General features: G+C 33.3%; 1 protein-coding gene across 2 annotated transcripts in view; it reads left to right on the top strand.

The window, feature by feature from the left end:
* Plap (phospholipase A2 activator protein) overlaps positions 1-14,401 on the top strand; it is a 32,755-nt gene that overhangs the window by 13,645 nt on the left and 4,709 nt on the right. For both annotated transcript variants that reach the window (XR_013884615.1, XM_080179089.1), the window contains exons 3-20: positions 1,431-1,568; positions 1,931-2,087; positions 2,370-2,444; positions 2,629-2,720; positions 3,060-3,122; positions 3,448-3,514; positions 3,740-3,819; positions 4,544-4,637; positions 5,069-5,145; positions 5,600-5,657; positions 5,899-6,105; positions 6,579-6,695; positions 7,011-7,136; positions 7,585-7,656; positions 7,998-8,113; positions 8,511-8,624; positions 12,537-12,665; positions 13,303-13,473. Coding sequence is in view for 1 of the 2 variants with exons in the window: in XM_080179089.1 (XP_080035215.1) it covers positions 1,431-1,568; positions 1,931-2,087; positions 2,370-2,444; positions 2,629-2,720; positions 3,060-3,122; positions 3,448-3,514; positions 3,740-3,819; positions 4,544-4,637; positions 5,069-5,145; positions 5,600-5,657; positions 5,899-6,105; positions 6,579-6,695; positions 7,011-7,136; positions 7,585-7,656; positions 7,998-8,113; positions 8,511-8,624; positions 12,537-12,665; positions 13,303-13,473 (1,953 nt within the window). In the remaining variant the exon portion in view is untranslated. The remainder of the gene's footprint in view (positions 1-1,430; positions 1,569-1,930; positions 2,088-2,369; positions 2,445-2,628; positions 2,721-3,059; positions 3,123-3,447; positions 3,515-3,739; positions 3,820-4,543; positions 4,638-5,068; positions 5,146-5,599; positions 5,658-5,898; positions 6,106-6,578; positions 6,696-7,010; positions 7,137-7,584; positions 7,657-7,997; positions 8,114-8,510; positions 8,625-12,536; positions 12,666-13,302; positions 13,474-14,401) is intronic.

Below are 14,401 nucleotides of genomic sequence, written 5' to 3'. Positions count from 1 at the left end.
GTTCTTCTTTGCTTGCCATGCAGCAAATGCTTCTTCATGTTCTGTAAAGAAAGCTTCGTCCAGCGGCTGGGACTCAACCTTACCTTGGCCGCATACTTCACCTAGTGAATTTGTAAGTACAAACAACATTCTTTCCTTTACCTTTTCAAATATTTCATCTTCATCACAGTCGTCCATGTATCCCTTGAGCATCTCGTACTGATGATTCTCAAGGGATGCACCGAGCAACAGGATGAATGTCTTTTGAGTTTGATCAATGGCTACATTTTTATTTTAACATTTATTACACGCGATGTCAAACTCACGTATGTACTCGGAAATCTTTTGGCCAGGTTTCCGTCTAAAAAAATGTACCTTTGCAAAGGCCTCAATGCTTTGTGATAAAGGAGTTTTGCTTAAAATGCTATCAAGGTATGCTAACACCTTATCTATCCCCGACTCGTCATTTGCGAGTTCTGTCGGTCTATGTTTGGCAAATAGTCCCTCTTGTATGTTGTTCCCAAACGTTTTACTCTTATTTGGCAACCCTGTAACAAGATATGCCCCAAGTTTCTTTTTGGGGTGGTCCGTGGTGACCTTCCATAATTCTACGACGTCCTTATATGCGTCATAACTGTCAAAGTCATTGAGCCTTGGAATCTCCAACCCAATCTTCAACTCTGTCTGTGCCATTTTATCTCACCGTTAAGGCTTTGTTTTATCTTACCACTGCCCTCCTTAATCCTTGTATGATTTGAAGGCTAAGCTTTATAGAACCAACCTTGTGTTGTCTTTACCTATTTCAATACAATAGCTTTATAGAACCAGCTTGCTCCAGCTCTGGTTTTACGGTAAATTACCTTGAAAGGTTATAAATACTGCATTTTGAAAATGCTGATTTTGAAATGTGCACAACTGCCCACTTTACACTGTGTTATTTTATAGGTGGCCGTAGATCTCTTGTTTCTTGAAAAAAAAAGCTACGCTTCTGCTAGCATTGATAAAATTGGCCTAGGGCCAATAAAACTGGTATCTTCAGTAATAGATACCGAACGCACCTTTAATATAACACACGCAGTATGACAGCTGTCCCACATCTCATTTTTAACACCAAGCTATATGAAATAGAGATATCAAAGATAAAACACCAAAGCCTTAACTAATAATAAAGATCAAATATTAATCTGCAATTAAAACAAGAATGATAATGCACACAGGTTATATTTACATATAAGGGCATATAATAAAATGGTCTACTGACATATTAATAAATACAATAATAGGAGTTTCGGTGGGGCAAACTCGTACCCAGGAATCTTCATGTAGATGGCAGTCTAAAATACAGATAACATGAATGTTATTTTAACAATTCAAAGATTTAAATATGACTGACTGAAAAATATGATAAAGGTTCGCTTGAACAAGCTTTAATTATCATAAATACTCTTTAGGATGGAATGATACGTGGCTACCTACCTGACGTTGAAGAACCCCTGTACCAACTGGAGGGTCACAAGGAGAATGTGACTAGTCTATACCTGAGCAAGTTTGGAACACTTATCTCAGGATCTTGGGATAAATCAGCTAAGGTATACCTTTAAAGGGACACTTTTAGTAATATCATAAACAGAAAGCTAGCATACAACTTCATAGGAAGTCCTATTAAGATTAACATAAAAACTTTAAAAGTAGATTTATTTCATATTTTTTGTCCAAAATATAGTTTTCGATCCCAGCATATAAAGATTAATGGTGGTTTTCAAGAATCCGATATAGATATTAATGGAATTTAGAAGTTAAATATGGCTTTTATTTTGATAAGATATCTCAAAATCTAATAAATATTACCTAGAGGTATAGAAAAGAGTAAATTATTTTACTTTATTCTAGGAATAAGCTATAATTTTAAAAATATGATAAATACACATAATGAACCATTATAATTTTAAAGGTCTGGTTCAACAAGAAGTGCACAATGACATTAACCGGGCACGAGCTGGCCGTGTGGTGTGTTGCCATCCTTCCCGGGGTTGGTGTCATGGTCACAGGCAGTGCAGATAAGACCTTGCGCCTTTGGAGGACTGGAAAATGTGAACAGATATTAAGAGGTATTTTTTTTCTTTTATAAAAGAAACATCATGCTTGTCTGTCTTAGTGTATGAAAGGATCTCCACTCCCCCCCCCCCCCCCCCCTCCCACCCCAAAAATATCCTGTGGGGGGCTTTTCATGCTTGAATGGCTCATCTTTGGATATTATTATCTGAAAAAAATACATTTCTGAACTTTTTTTTACTTATTTTGCCTTTTTAAATGAAAAATCTACTACAAATAACCTTATTATTATTTTTTATATCAGGAAAGTTTCAATTTAATGCTTGTTTTACTTTAAGGTCATACAGACGCTGTCAGAGGTATAGCAATTATTTCAGCGGAAGAATTTTTATCTTGCTCAAACGATGCATCAGGAAAAATGATCAGTTTTGAAAAAAAAAGAATATAAATGAAAACTATGTTTATCTACCTAGGAGTAATTTTTATTAACATTTTAATATCATTTACCATCTTTGTTTGAAAATGAAAGTTACAAAAATTCCTAGTTTGTAAAATATTGCAAAGATTTATCATAGAATGGTCATTTGTTATGATCAGTGCGTCGCTGGAACCCATCTGGAGAGTGCCTTGGCACCTATTATGGCCATGAAAATTTTATTTACAGTATCAGCCTTCTACCAAACGGAAAGGTAGAGCAAATTAATAACCTAATCCAATTTTTTGTTAAAATCATGTGATAAAGTTTTATTGTGATTATTGATGTACTAACTTGTATTTATTTTTGATTTTGCAATTGAATACCTAATGTCTTATGAAAGCTTTAGTCTTGAGGAAAATCCAGATCGCTTCATTTTTTGTATCTTTTTGTATAAAATGAATTAGAGAAACTTATCCAAATTTAAGAATATGATATATTGATAACATTGTAAAAATATATTTCCTATTTTTAATTAACTTTTGCTTCTATTGAATGTAACCATTCTTGTGTAAATAGATTCATATAAGTGTTAATAATATGCTCTCCATAGGATTGGGTAACTTCTGGTGAAGATAGAACAGTCAGAGTCTGGAAAAACAATGAAGTCTCACAGGAATGTTGTTTTAATAAATAAAGAAAATCTACATGATTAATCTCTTAATTAGACCATTAGAAACAATCCGATTACATTACTGGATGGAATGTGACTTAATAGAAAAAATCGTCGTTTACTTTGAATTACTTTTTAAGTTAGGTGTATTATTGTGTTTGATTAAGCAATCATCTAGTGTAAAAAATCTATTGTTATTGCGCAAATATTTTAAAGGTTTTCATTTTAAAGTATACATTTAAAGAGATGAGACTACTATTATTTAACCTCAAAATTAAGCGTCAGTTGAAATAAAAAGTTTACATAAAACAACATATAAATTATGTAGACTATTTACCATCCTGCAATCAGCGTATGGTCAGTATGCTGTCTACCAAATGGTGATATTGCATCAGGTAAGGGATAAAAAAATCCTCGAAATAATAACTGAATTAAAATGAGAGTCGTAAAAGAGATTTGCCATATTTTACTGTTTTTTACGAGTTAAATTCATATTATGTACTAAAACATTTAGAAATCACTAACTACCAATGATCAGCCTAATTACCCCTCTTGTAGATTAAAATTAATAGTGCAAAACTAAGGAAACTTTTGTCTAAAATATTTTAAAATCTGTTTAGGTGCCAGCGACGGGGTAATCAGAGTTTTCTCAGCTGATCCTGGTAGACATGCCTCACAAGAAATTCAAGAGATATTTGAGGTAGGTATTCATTTGTTTATAAAAAAAAGGGTTCCAGGACAAACGCCGGAGTGGACAAACGCAAGAATGTCAAAAATATTAATATTCCCTCAAGGTTTAGGCATTTATAAAACCTACAATACCTACCTATAAAGTAAAATAATATTTCTTAATATCACTTTGCCTCTAATACATCTACAGTATGTACCGAATTTAAAGTTTTTGATTTTAAAGATTAGGCTAAAAGGGGGGAGGCGGATGTGCCACTTTTTGAAACCAAAACTAAAAGTCAAAGGAACTCAACTAAAAAAAGAGTTACAGGTCTGAGATTTTGCATGGCATTTGCTTTATAGGGGTACAATATGGAACTGTGAAGAAACGGCGGCGCAACCGCCGAAAACCGACGAGAAAAGGCAAAAAAAAATTTCGGCGGGAAACGGCGGTTTTCGGCGGTTGCGCCGCCGTTTCTTCACAGTTCCATATTGTACCCCTATAAAGCAACTGCCTTGCAAAATCTCAGACCTGTAACTCTTTTTTTAGTTGAGTTCCTTTGTTGACTTTTACTTTTGGTTTCAAAAAGTGGCACATCCGCCTCCCCCCTTTGAACTTAATAAGCTTTTACACTAAGTTAAAATTGAAAAGTAATGAGATTAGATATTTAACTAAACGCGGATCATATGCAAAGATCTGAGGTTATAAAATCATGCTTTATCTGTTTATAAAAAAAATCTTTATTTGTTACTAGGCTGAGCTTAGTAAACTTGCTCTGGCCGCTCAGCAGGAACTTGGAGGAGTCAAACTGTCGGACCTTCCTGGTCCCGAAGCTCTTTTTGAACCAGGTATATTGATAAAGAATCATAGAAATCTTGTTTTAAGTTTTAGATTTTTCTCTTCTTGTCTCTAAAGTGCTTTATTAACAGTCTCATGACACTTTACCTAGTTGCTTCTCTCTTGCTTTCTCCGTTACTAGAATACATTCTTGGCCTAGTAGTTGCTCTGAATGTATAATAGATAGCCCTGATTCTCTTAAGTTAGGATTCAAATGCACACGGAGATAGGAGGTGAGAATCCTTTTGCCAATCATAGATTGGTAAGCTTTACGCACAGCTGGGTGTAGTCTATAGCAGTTTCTCGTACGCATTCAAAGTAAAGTTAAAATATGTTAGATTATGATACTTCTATGTTATATGTTCATATGCTACGCTAGTTTTAGACATTATTATCCTTAACTATAAAATTATATTTTACAAAATTGTTAACTCCTTTTCAGGTCGCAAGGATGGCCAGACTAAAATGGTTCGTGATGGAGACAGTGTGTCTGTTCATTCCTGGAGCATGGCAGATCAGGAATAGACATATTTTCTTTTATTTGAATTTGCGGGGTTGAAGGATAAGTTAAATGATTACTTCCAAGTTATAAAAAGACAGAATATTAGGTAATTTCAATCAAAGTTTCCTATAAAATATTTTCCATTATATTATACCTTTCTATCTAATAAAATATAAATTTTTCATTGTAAGCAGGGACTTTAAGGAATAAGACAATGGCGGATAAATTGATTTAGATCCCCAATGATGATACACAAAAATACCTCTTTTTAAGCGTAAAATTTGTGGTTGAGAGGTTTAAACACTCAAATTAAAAAATCAACCAATCCAAATTCACAAAGTCCCCAAAGTTGTTAAGCCAACCAATAAGAAATCATTATCATAAGCTTTTGGGGACTAGTGTATTAAACAGCCCATTGTCCCCTCACTCTCAGGTCGAAAAGCTAAATATAAATAAGTCTTATAACAACAGAAATGGGCTAAAATTGGTGACGTGGTTGGTGCGGCTGGAGGAACTGAAAAAACTTCAGGTATAGAATAGTTAAACATGAATAACAAATGTTTCTAAAAATTTTTTTTTTCTCACTTCAAGGATATTTAGGGATACAGGGATTTGGTTATGTTATACCTATAGGTGTAAAAAAATGGCATAAGTAAATTGTCTTTCTTACCATTTATGCAATTTCAATTTTTTTACATGTTCTTTCTGTTTGCTTAGGTTAGCAAGTGCAGATTTATTCATTCTTATCTGAATATGAATATATTTTTTAGGAAAGAAACTTCACCAGGGTAAAGAATACGACTACGTATTTGACATCGAGATAGACGAGCCGAAATCCACCCTCAAACTTCCTTTCAACGTGACTGATGACCCGTACATGGCTGCACAACAGTTTATCCACAAGCATGATCTGAGCCAATACTATCTGGAAGAAATTGCTAACCATATTATTAAGATGACTGGTGGACAGATTTTAGGTAAGTTTGTTGTACTTTTCATATGCTGCGGACTAGATAGTAAGCTTTATTGGGTTTTGATATAAGTAGTAGATGTTTCTAATGAATCTATTCAATTGAAAACGAGAAAATTACAATAGGTATTCTTCTCATTTTTTTTACCCTTTTGTTGCAGTAATTGGATGTCTTTCTATCAAAATAGTAGGATGCATGTGTGTTTGTCTATACGAGATGTTGTGTGTTTTTACCATTTGCCAGATCTTCTATGGGGCTTGTATGTCTGTAAACGAAAAGAAAGTATTTTTTTAAAGGCCAAAGTTTTCATGAAGACTAATTTAGGTAGGTAGTTCTTTTGATAGACTACCATATTTTTCTTCTTAGCATATTCTTGCCATCTTAATTAAAGACCATTTCAATTATAACATTTAATTCTTTTTTGGTTAGGATAATAAACTAAAAATATCACATAGATTAAACTGCTGTTTTTCTTTCAGGAGCACTAAAAAATGTGGATCCGTTTACCGGAGGTTCATCCTATTCCACGTCAGAGGGGGGACCTGGACCCTCGGACGCTGGTGGATTCAGCTCTGGTGTCGCCGATCCGTTCACAGGTATAAATCAAGAAGGATAGGAAACAAACTATTTTGTCTTAAACTTTTATCTAATGTGAAAAATATTTCCTGATATGTATTTTATTTTCTGATGAAATATATATATTTTTTAGTTATGATGGGAACATTATATTGTTAGGCACGCTGGCTTAAAATCTTTGCGGAGTTTCTATTACATCTTGATTGGCTGATACATACTAACAAACTTTCCACCTACAAATTAAATCTACGGTTTAATATGATTTAGATATACATACATCCCTGAAAAATACTCATTTATATTGTATCTTGAAATATCTTTACAAATATTTGTAGGTTCAGGAGCCTATGTGGCAGGAAGTGGAGGCCCGGAGGTGCAGAGACGAGGGGTTCCCCCACCCGACCCCTGGATGCAAGGGGCTTACGTCACGTCAGATGTTGCAGCAGGAAGTGGGAGTCAGGGTAAGGACAAATGAATGGATAATTTTATCTCAAAAAGTTTTGGTATATTATTTTCATGCTTAATTTATTATACCTAGAGATTGAATATTTTTTCAATTTTATTGATCGTTCAAAGCTATGTGACTAAAAATGGACGTAAAGACCTTTTCGTTTTACAAATGAAGTTGCTTTGCTGTCGATAATATCAAAATAAAGAAATATCTCGTATCACTTCAAACCGATTAATATCCAATGGATTAGAAAGAACCGGTTATCAGCTATAGTTAAAAATTATTTCTAGCATCGTATTATTTCCAGTATTCTACGAATATAAAATGTGCATCACCAAAATTATCATTAAAAAAAACTGGTTTTAATCTTATGATTGTTTATTTTATATCCGCGGAAAGCTGTTTATAATACAATGCGAGAAATAAATATTCCAAATCCATTTATCCATGATTTACAGATGTAGAGGATATGGATGCACAAGAGTCTAATCCATACTTTCCACTCTCAGAGTTCCTTAGATTTGATCAGGAATCGTTCTTGTTGATATTTTTCACCGGATTTATTTTTTGCAGTTTCAGTATTATTCTAAGATTCTCTATGACCTTATTTTGAAAATTTTAAGAGGGTAGGGAGAGTAAATGGCACTTTTGTTCAGCTCCATCCTGTTGGGCTCTCCTAACCCTTACTTAACCAACCTAATTCAAGTTCAACTTATCTTTAAAATGATACACAAGCTTTTTTACAATGGTTATATATTTGCTACGCTCACAAGTTTATAAACACAGAAGTTCTTGAATACGATCTGAAAACGAAGAGAAAAGTTCTAGGTAACATGCCCTAAAATATCAACACAATGAACAAAAAAACAGGGCATTAAAAGTGAGGCCATGTTGAAAAAGTTGAAGGAATTAAATAGCCAAGTACCTGAAGAAAAACAGTTGACAGAAGATCAACTTGCAAATCTACCAAAGGTTGCCTTAGAGGAGGTTAGTATAACAGATCTACAGTTTAGATGTAAATACAGATAACTACCTGCCCCCCTTTTTCCAAGTACCTTTTCGTCTGCTAGAAAATTGTTTTCTGCTACTTGGCTGTGTTATTTTTCCCAACACTATTGGTTGATTTTCAAAGACCCAAGTGAGTAAGGTCCTTTGGATTGGGAAATAGTTATTTAACCCCTTACCCTTCTAGTGTTTTCTCTAATGTTAGTATTTATATTATCATTTTGATTTTATGCAGTGGGCTAGAAATATGTATTTTTCTTTCAAAATTAAAAAAATAGGATTGTCGATGTTCCTAAAATATATTTGAGTGAAAGTACCTTATTTAGGTAATAATAAATTTCGTAGGCTTTTCGCATCACTCTAGTTTTTATTTTTGCAGGCTGAGAATCCGGATGGAGTTGCAAACCTGTTGAAAATCTTATCTTGGGACCCTGCCCATATTTTTCCATGCTTGGATCTAATCCGTCTAGTCATATTACATCCTATTAATCAGGGAAAAATCTTATTTATTATGCATAATAACATAAGGAAAAAGGATAAGAGGATGAATACTCACCCCTTTTTCATGGTAAAATACTACTTCCCCATCCCTAAATTTATAAGCAGACGAAAATCAAAAGCCGCCCAGGGCTTTTTGTAAGTCAATCATAAACAGACTGGCCAGAGTGTACGTTTTGTACGTTTTGTACGTTACGCATCGAATCTGTGTACGTTCTGGACGTTATTTTGATATGTGTACGTAACGTATTTTGAAATTTGTATTTTTGTACGTTTTACGTTTTTTTAAAAATAATAAGAATCAAATATTAGCAGAAAAGTAATTTGTATGTTTTGTACAAAAATTTTAACAAAAACTATAGGTGTATTATATTAAATAAATTCAATATTATCTTAAATTTTCATAGAACAAAAATATGTAGGTAAATTATGAATATATGTTATTAAAACTTACAGTTTAAATTTATGGATTTGAAATATATGTCCTATAGATTTAGTTTAAACTATTGAACAGAAAGAGATATGCAGTTGACTAAATTCAAGTTTAAATGCATTTCATGCAAATACCCCTTTAATAGATTTTACGATAATTTTTTTCAAATTCTTTATATACTTGGGTAAATTTTCCGAGATATCATATGGTGCTCAGTTTAGGATTAAGAAGTCTTATTTTTTGGTATCTTCAGTTTTTAAAGAATAAGAATCAAATATAAGTATAAAAGTATTTGTATATTTATTTGTATTTGTACAAAAAGTATTACAAAAATAGTATATTATCTATAATACAAAGTAGAATGATGTCTGTCCGTCTGTATATCAGAAGCTTAATATCTCAGTAACCACTGAACCTATTGGGCTCTACTCTTCATGGAATATACCTAATAGTCCTGTGATGGTTTTTTGCTTTTTTTTCTTTGGGGGAGGGACACTTAAAGCTTTTTACTTTCTACTAGGATTAGAGGCTTCGCCCCTAGCCTCTAGAGGCTTCGTCCCCTCTTTTATAGAATCGTTTGTTGGAAATTTGTCAAAAAAAAAATATAAAAAAAGATTGTGATTATTTTTTTCATTTAGGCTTCGCCCCAGGGTGCGGTGGGGGTTCCCCCACCCCGCTGATTTGCATTAGTTTATAAAAATAAATTGAGGGGTGGTTGATTTTTTTTTGGAGGGTGGGTTTCCCACACTCTAAGAAAATAGCCTAAAACTACCACAGGACCAGTAGATATATTCCCTGATGATTAGAACCCAATCTGTTCAGTGGTTACCAAGATCTTAAGCTTTAGACAGACAGGCACTGATTTACTTTGTATCAAAGACTAGTATTTTCTGAGATCTTTAGCAACAGACAAAATAACCCTATATCCTATTATATATTTATCCTATAAATCCTTTTTTTCTGTAACGAAGAATCTCGCTAACTGCTGAACCGACATGATCATTGTGAGGTTGTAGGCTATTTTCTCTGTCGTTCCATATCCCTTCAAGAACCTGTATTCAAAATGGTAGAAAAATAGTCTAAAACCATCTCGGTAACTGTATGAAGTAGTTATGAAAATCTTAAGCATCAGACAAAAAACTTACTACTTTATTTGATAGAATATACGTAGTACGTAATAACAGGATGTATGTCTCTCTGTCAGTTTATTTGTACCGAAGGTTCTCCTTAACCGCTAAACCGATATGGTTCTCCTTTACAGGGTAGCTTCTCATAGGTCCTGGGAGAGGGTACAACCACCCTCCCAAGAGAAATTACTCTTAGAAAAAAATCACTACCCTTCCCCTATTTTCTCTTTCTTTTTAAAATTGAAATCAGAAATGGGGGTGGTCTACTCCCCCCTCCCTCACTAAAAAATTTATTAGCGAAGCTAATCTATAATCACTTTGTCAGTCCGTTATGCTATCGGAGAAACGTGATTTTCTCGGCTCCTGTTTTTTTATTGAATAGGTTCACATTCTACATATTTTCATTGAGATTTGCCTTTTGGTTGGGGTGCTAGAAGATCTATTCCTAGATTTTCTTTTTTTCATGGTTTTCTCTACTTCTATTCAAGATAGACGGCTGAAATTTTCAGGGAATAAATAAATTTACATTCTACATATTTTCAAAAAGTTTCTTTAAGGTTTGTCTATTTGTTGCAGTGCTAGATCGAATCCTAGATGTATAGGTTTTTGTGATTTTCTCTACTCATATTCCTGATAGACGGTTGTAATTTTCAGGGATTGTATTAGTTTTCATTCTTAATACTTCCACTAAATTTCATTGAGATTTGCTTATTGGTTGAGGGGCTGAATTTATTTTTAGATTTTCACGTTATTATATATTTTTAAAAGGTTTTGTGATTTATTTAAATAAGTTAAATGCTTATTTTTTACTACACTACTCTATAGTTTATATAGTTCCCAGATTTCCATTCATAACTTTTGAGCTTCGCTACTTAAGGATGTTGTCATCCTTGTTTTTACTTTTTATTTTTAAATAAAAAAAATGGGTTTTTAATTCAACTCCCCCCCCCCCTAATCAAGTTCCTCTAGAGGCCTCTAAGGGCGTAGTCGCTGGTCCTTATAATAGGATATACTTTGTACATAATAACAGGATGTCTGTTTGTTTGTACCAAAGAATCTCGCTAACCACAGAACCGATATGGTTCTCCTTAACAGGATAGCTTCTCATAGGTTTTTGGAAGTTTTATAACTATTTTGGGGAAGAGTGTCACCATCCACCCTCCCAAGAGAAATTGACTTTAGAAAAAAAACTATCTCTTCCCCCCAAAAATGAATTTTAATTGCTCATTGATTTTAAGTTAATTTTTTTCCAGATGTCTATAAATAACTTTTGAGCTTCGCTACTTATGTATGTTGTCATCCATGTTTTTTTATTGAATTCAACTCTCCCCTCCTCAAGTGCCCCTAGAGGCCTTTAGGAGCGTAGACGCTAGTTCTTTTAAATAGAGTAAGAGGATATCTTGTGTCTGTCAGTTCGCTATGGTTCTCCTTTACAGGTAGCTGCTAGTAGACTTAAATGTATTGATAATAGGTAACTAGGAAATTATTTAACTTATTTTTATTAGGAATGTACGTTTTTTTGTACGTTTTTTACTTTTTTTATGTACGTAACGTATTTTTTTTGTGTACGTTATGTACGTTTTTTATTTTCAAAATTGGCTGGCCAGTCTGCATAAATAATAATGTGAATAAAAAGAAAAGCGATATTTAGCAAACAGCCGTGGGCGGTCAGAATCAGCTGAATGTTCATTATGAAAAAAATTTCCCCCTTTTTAGAAATATAAGGATTCATCTTTCATGAACAAATTTTTTTAAATGAAAATAAAATTCTATGTAATTTTTAATTAAAACATTAAAACGAAAATATCTAATCTAATATTCTTGCCCTAAATATGGAAATAGTAAAAAGTAAAAAAATATTTTTTAAAATTATTTTTAATCCTCCCATTTGAAAAGTAGTGGAATAGCAATAAATTTTAGCGCGGCAACAGCGCTGAGTAGGCCTCTAGGCCCACTACCTATTTTCGTCTTCTAGTTGCTTCGATTCCTCTCTTTTATTTTTTTCTCTATGCATAATAAGAAGCTTCACTGAAAAGCTCAGATTATCAGATAAAGCTCCCATTTCAGAAAGCTTACCAAGTCAAAATGCTTTTATAAAAAACAGAAATTTCCTTTGCTGGTTTTTCTTTTTATATAGAATTGGCTCAAGCTGTTTCAGAGATCGTCCCCTTTCATAAATTAGCCTAAAAACTTTCTGTAAATTCAGACCGCTTTTAAAAATTTAATATTTACATAGATACCTATATTGCTTAGGATGAAAACTATCAGATAAACATTAAACAACTAATTTTTGGATGAAGATTTAATTTTTAAAAACTTTACATGAAAAGATTCTTAATGTTACCAGAAATTGATAATAGAGAAGACCTTTTTGGATGCCTTGTTCAGCGTGTGCCTGTCTAGTTTAAGTAAAACCAGTCCAACTGCAAACACATTTCTTAGTCTCAGAATTCTCAGCAATCTGTTCTCCGTGCAGGTATACCAATTTAGTAAATTGTAGAGTTGCTTTTCTTTGTGTTTTAATATTTTATTTGGACTTGACTTGTGTGTGTTTGTGACTTTGTTGTTGAAATGGATTTATTATTACTTGGGTTTTACACCAGATTTTCATGCCCTCCAATATCATGTTGAAACGCGTAGCGGGCTAAAATAAAGATCTTCCTCTCCTAATTATCCTCTCCACTCCTAATGGATGAACGACCCGACGAATAAATGACAGGAGAAACAGCAAGCTAAATTGACGATAACATGATATCCACGTATCGTATATTCTTCATACATTGTTGTTGAGTTGTGAGTGACATGTTTAAAATATTTCATGTATCAAGTGAAAATGAGGGAGAATTTAAAAAAATAAAATAATTTAAGTTGTCTAATTTTGTAAGAAAAGGGGTTTCATTGATTTCCTTTGTTTTAGGTGTGATTAGAATTTACCCATTTATAATTTTTTTCCAATGATGTAACTTGCTTTGATGTAGATATATAAAGTTGCTCTTATTGCAAACAATTTGTAAATAGTCTTGAAAACTGCATAATATAAATTGTGATGTTTTATAATAATAAAATAAAAAAATATAATGGTATTCAAAATTTTTGACAATTTTGTATTTTAGGAGAGTTTAGAGTTTATGTTGTTATACCGCGAATCCGTTATCAGCAGAATGATATCAGAAACTCTGGACACCGAGAACAAGAATGTTCAGATTGGCGCAGCCACAGTCTTCCTCAACTATGCCGTGGCTCTGGCCCAGCAACCTGCCACCAGTGAAGAAGGACAAATCCAGGTAAAATATGATTTGGTCATAATTTAGTTAATAAGGGGGGGGGGGGGGGAAGTTTGTACACTTATAGGAAATGAAATTCAGTACCAAAGTTTGGGAGGGTCGTATGGGCTTGTTTTTAAAGTTATCAACCTAATTCTTTTTGTAGGCTCTCTTATATGACTTGATATACACGTATTTCTTTGAAAATTGAATTTCGGTACTTTCCTTCTAGGGGCTTGTGGAGCAAAAGACCCCCCAAAACTCTAAAAATATGAGTTCTGACCTAATTTTTAAAGATATCGACCTGATTTTTTCTTTATAATACTTTTTTAACATACCCGAATCAACGAACCATTACAGATTTCATTTTGGGACTTTCCTTCTAGGGGCTTGTGGAGCAAGAGACCCCCAAAACACAAAAATATGAGTACTGGCTTATTTTTGAAGATATCGACCTGATTTTTTTAAAAATACTTTTTTAACTTAACCGAATTAACGAACCATTACAGATTTCATTTTGGGACTTTCCTCTTAGAGGCTTTTGGAGCAAGAGACCCCCAAAAATCATAAAAATATGAGTTGTGGGCTTCTTTTTTAAGATATCAACCTGATTTTTTATATAAAAATACTATTTTAACATAACCGAATCTACGAACCATTACAGATTGCATTTTGGGACTTTCCTTCTACGGGCTTGTGGAGCAAGAGACCCCCAAAAATCATAAAAATATGAGTTGTGGGCTTCTTTTTTAAGATATCAACCTGATTTTTTATATAAAAATACTATTTTAACATAACCGAATCTACGAACCATTACAGATTGCCTTTTGGGACTTTCCTTCTACGGGCTTGTGGAGCAAAAGACCCCAAAAACACTAAAAATATGAGTTCTGAGCTTATTTTTTAAGATATCAACCTGATTTTTAAAAAATAATACTGTTTTAACATA

The sequence above is a fragment of the Acartia tonsa genome, chromosome 12 (assembly GCF_053477335.1).
Source record: "Acartia tonsa isolate MP-2025a chromosome 12, ASM5347733v1, whole genome shotgun sequence".
Lineage (NCBI taxonomy): Eukaryota > Metazoa > Arthropoda > Copepoda > Calanoida > Acartiidae > Acartia > Acartia tonsa.
Note: the sequence above shows the minus strand (reverse complement) of the source record. Positions and strands in the feature narration are given on the sequence as shown.